General features: G+C 26.1%; 2 protein-coding genes across 2 annotated transcripts in view; both read left to right on the top strand.

Annotated features, from left to right (window-relative positions):
• The window catches only part of LOC105627659 (trypsin-1), a 7,845-nt gene extending 6,042 nt beyond the window's left edge, over nucleotides 1-1,803 (top strand). The window contains exons 2-3 of the mRNA XM_012208937.1: nucleotides 99-350; nucleotides 1,682-1,803. Of these exons, the coding sequence (XP_012064327.1) occupies nucleotides 99-350; nucleotides 1,682-1,803 (374 nt within the window). The remainder of the gene's footprint in view (nucleotides 1-98; nucleotides 351-1,681) is intronic.
• Nucleotides 1,804-3,874: 2,071 nt separating this feature from the next.
• The window catches only part of LOC105627586 (trypsin-1-like), a 13,774-nt gene continuing 12,533 nt past the window's right edge, over nucleotides 3,875-5,115 (top strand). The window contains exons 1-3 of the mRNA XM_012208867.1: nucleotides 3,875-3,964; nucleotides 4,586-4,679; nucleotides 4,782-4,944. Coding sequence (XP_012064257.1) covers nucleotides 3,875-3,964; nucleotides 4,586-4,679; nucleotides 4,782-4,944 — 347 coding nt within the window. The remainder of the gene's footprint in view (nucleotides 3,965-4,585; nucleotides 4,680-4,781; nucleotides 4,945-5,115) is intronic.

Raw genomic sequence — 5,115 nt, forward strand, 5'->3', positions numbered from 1 at the left:
CGTGTCGTGTGTGTGTGTGTGTGTGTGTGTGTGTGTGTGTGTGTGTGTATGTATGTGATCTGTTTTAAGATATTAAATATTGTATTTTTAAAATGTAGGAACCGATCCTGCTGGAAAAGAGGGGACGGTAGTAGGATGGGGTCGTACTTCGGAAGGAGGCATGCTACCTGGAAAGGTGCAGGAGGTGCAAGTCCCTATATATAGCTTGATGCAATGTCGAAAAATGAAATATCGAGCAAATCGAATTACCGAAAATATGATATGCGCCGGCCGAAGTAATCAGGATTCTTGTCAAGGAGACAGTGGTGGTCCTCTTCTTGTTCAAGAAGCCGATAAACTTGAAATAGCAGGTAAAATTTATAATTAAAATTTATAAATTTATATTTCATTATATAATAATAATATATATAATTTTTAATAGTATTTGATGACAAATACTGTTTCAAGAGGAAAAAAAAATTTTTACAGAAAAAGTACAGAAAAACTGTATTTAGAGTGATGTTATTTGAAGATGAAGGATTTATTGATTTTTCAGACAAACAATGCCACTTTACGTCCCACTACAAATGTCTATGAAAAACTGAGAATTTCTAAGATCTTGTCTCAATCTATATAGTTTTTCGTAAAAATATTTTTGTCAAATAATTAATATTCCTTCATTATTTGAATAAGCATATTGTCTCCAAGCAAATATCTCCAGATAACTTTATTTATATTTACGCAAATGTAAAAATCCGCAGAAATTGTCTCAATTAGCAGACAAAAAAATGATTTTAAAATTATTTTTAAATATACATTTTACAATAATTATTCAAAACAATGATTTGTAAATATTTATTAAACGTTTATTTAATATTCGTCTATAATAATGATTTAAAAAAACATTTAAATTGTTTAATTAAATTATTTATTAAATTATTTAAAATAACGTTTATTCAATATATTCATATTACATTTATAATTTATTTGTAATAATAATTTGAAAAAAAACATTTATTTAATATTAATTTAACATCATTTTGCAAGTAGTACCATACATCACCGCTAGATGGACACTGCTATTGTAAATAAAAACCACACAAAATAGAAGGTGCAATAATATGAGATTTCCATGTTCTGATGAAAAAACTTTAAAATCAAGTCCTAAAATTAGGCCTCAGATGAAAATTGAAATATTTTGTTATAATTCTTATAGTTCTCACACTTCTCAACAGATAATTTTTTAAAATATTTTTACAAATATTTTAAAAACGTTGTTTACTGATTGTAAAGATCTATTTTAAACGTTGATAAAACGTTTTTCAAATGTATAAGGAATGTCTTTTTATAAATTAAAATAAATGTTTTTTTTAATGAAAAAAGGATGGACTTAACCCCATTATTTTTATCATTTTTAAAGACTTTTTTAAAAATATTTCTAATCAGTTTTTAAAAATATTTTAAAAGCGTTTTTTTAAATTTTAAAATAAACATTTTTCAAGTGTTAAAAAAAATATTGTTTTAAACGTTAAAATAAACATTTCTCTTTAATTAAAAAAAGAACTTAACCCATTATTTTTAAAAATGTTTTAAAAACTATTTAAAAAACGTTTTTAAAAACATTTTTAACATTATTCTTTGCTGATTGGGATCTTATTATTGGAACATTTTTGTTCATACTTATGTTAAACGTATCTAACAGGTATAGTATCTTGGGGTGTGGGATGTGGTAGACCAGGTTATCCCGGAGTTTATACGAGAGTAACCCGATATCTCAAATGGATCCATGCAAACATGAAGGAAGGCTGTCTGTGCATCACCTGAGGACTTGCTTTCACCTCCGACTTGTACATAAAATTTCATATGCAACGATTGTAATTAATCATTGCAATAAGTACGTTTTATATTATTATTCTTAAATGATTTATTTGAGGGAACTGAGTACAATTTTTCATTAAATACTGACTTATCAAATATAGTTCCTTGTATAGAGGCCATTATTGTTATTTATTAATTATTGTTATATATGTGTATAAAATGTAAAGGATATATTTTTTAGAAAATTTAATTTAAGTAAGATTAGAGCATATGCTTAGCTCGCTTCACACATTTCTATCACCTTTAATCGTACAAATAGCGGTCAAACGTTTCCGGAATAATTAGCAACCAGTAACGGTTTACTGTCAAACCAGGCTAAAGTTGACTCATCTAAATGCACTTCACGTACAATAGTATCTTTGTATGCGCAACTAGTAATTTGTACATAATAGAAGATAGTGTAATTTATGTTAATCTAAATTACTGATATTGCCTATTACGTGTACATACATATTACGTATGTATGCGTGTGTGTTATAAAATAATATGTATAAACTTACAAAAAACTAAGAGTGTGTTAATAAATACAAAATGTATTTAAAACAATCGTTGCATATTTTGTTATTATATAAAAATAATTAAAATTATATATGAGTAAAAAAATTTTATTTATATTGTGCTAAAATTTATTTTCTAAAATAATTGTTATTTAATTTTTATTTATTACATTGTACCATATATGACACTAAATAAATCGTAACATATACATTATTATATCCTTAAAATTAGATTAAAATATAAGATTAAAATATAATAAGCATATTGCTTTTGTCTCAGCATGACTAATAATATGACAATACATTATAATTTTATAATATTAATAATAAAGAAAGAAAACTCGAAATGTATGATCCTACACTCTTCTTAAATTAATTGAATTTTTGTATTCTTCGTAAAAATATAAATAGATGGTTAATAATAACGATGACAAAGTTGCTAAACCTGCTTCTTCAACCGACTAGTTCTAAGGAATAATATTACAATAATAGGATAGCAATCAACGAAAACTTTATTATAAATTCTCATCAAAAATAAAAATAAAATTTAATTAGTATATTAACAAGACTACTTTTTTCTTCCAAAGCTAGTCGATGAAATATTTATTAATAATTGTTCGTAAAATGTGCCTGCCAAATGTGCGGTGCCAGATGATGCACCAAATGCGTATGCGCATATAATAAAACTAAAATAAGTACTTGTGTATAATCTTCTCTTTCTGCACTTTCTTTTATTTCATTATGCATTCGCTCGATGATATGTTAGGACGCATTAAGAAATTGTAAAAATGCTTTAATTAAATTTAAACAAAAGTCATTGTTTTAACAATTTATTCATAGAATGTATACATTATACATTCATATTTTAATATATTTTTTCTGAACATATTATCTATTAAAAAATCTACTAAAAATTCTTAAAAAAGAAAAGATTTGTGTGTATACAGAAGTAATATAAACATTTTAATATCAACTTTTCCTTATCACAAATGTTTTATAAAACGTTCTTTTATGAATGTATCTAAAGATTAATGAGATAATTGAAAGTAAAAGTAACGTTACTACTTTTCTATGTAAATTATCTTATAAAATAATTAATAAACTATTTAATGTGCTTATATCAAATAAAAAAATAAAAAGATATTATTTTTACATTTTTATTGATACAAAAATTTATGTAGATGCAGATGACAATATCTAAACAGCTCTCTGCGTAATGGATATAATAATTTCTCGTCGTGGCCCTGATGACGGTCAATAACAGTTATCCGTGATTCGACCCTGAACATGAACGTGAACTGGTCAGGTACCGGCCGACTGGCTGTGCCCGCCTTCCCTTCCGGAATAGCAATTACTTCTTCGACCTCTCAGTCCTCCATAGTCGGCGTAGGACGCCAGTGATAGTCGCTCTCAGTCAGGGACATGTCCATGACTCGTTCCTGACGGTGCCCGTGTGGCAACTCTTTCACTCATATATACAAAAACTTAATTAAAGTTGTAAGTGTATAATTATCGGTGCAATGAGTTACTTAATCAAGTCGCAGAATATGAAGCCTTTGTGTTTCTTAATTTTATTATTCATTTTGTTTTTAGCAACAAAAAAGTGTCAGGTAAGAATTGCATTTATGAATAATACATATAATTGATTTCTTTATATGGTATACTTACTATGTGTCTCTTAAAAAATCGTTAAAATATTTTCTAAATGTATGTTTGAATTTTTTAGTTCTTATAATTTTAATTTTAGTACATTTAATTTTAATATGAAACAAAAATAGAATAAATTTAGATGTCAATTTAGAAGTTATTGAAAAATAATTACAATCTAAGAAGTATATTTGACAAGATAACATATAATTTAAACTATTTTAATAACTTATCGAAATAAAAGAAATGTACGTGACAAAAAATTACAAGAATAATTTTAAATTTATTTCTAATTATCTTTTTTTATAAGAATAATCTGTAAAATAGTTATACATCTTATGCTTATCTATTTATATCTAAACTTTACAAATCAAATAAAATTATTAATTAATTTTCTTAAAAATTTTTAATACATAAATATGATATAACAATAAATTTCCATATAACACACTTCCATATAATATACTTCAGACATTCTGGGAATGTCCTTAGCACACAGGGATGTCTTCTGGACGTCTTAGAATGTCATTTGAATGAATATGGAAAACATAGATCATTAATTAATGTAATTATTTTTATTTTAGGCCGAAATATTTGATGAGAAGATAAAGTATTTCTTTGGAGTTTTTGGTAATAAGCCACCTTATTCCACTGAATCACCTGCGCCCTGCTACTGTAGTGCGTTCAATATCCCTTTTCTTGTTAAGTTTTACTTTTATTAAACATAATGTTTTGAAAAACAGCATAGAAAAAGTGTACACTTCAATTGTTACAATCTAGGTTGTGGATTACGGAATGAAGAAAGTCGTATAGTTGGAGGTCAAACGACGAGTATGAATGAGTTTCCATGGATGTGTAGATTATCATACCTAAATAAATTTTATTGCGGTTGTACACTTATAAACGATCGTTACGTTCTCACAGCCGCACACTGCGTGAAGGGGTAGGTATAATTTATAAATATTGCGCATCTATTAGAATCAGAATTGATGTTAATATTAAAATTGGATCTTAATTCTAACTTTTGAGTTTAAATATTTTATAAAAATTTTTATCAATATATTACTATTTTACTAAAACATATCTACAATTTCAATAGATTTTGTTAATAATG

This window comes from Atta cephalotes (genome assembly GCF_000143395.1).
Source record: "Atta cephalotes unplaced genomic scaffold scaffold00009, whole genome shotgun sequence".
NCBI classification, from domain to species: Eukaryota; Metazoa; Arthropoda; class Insecta; order Hymenoptera; family Formicidae; genus Atta; species Atta cephalotes.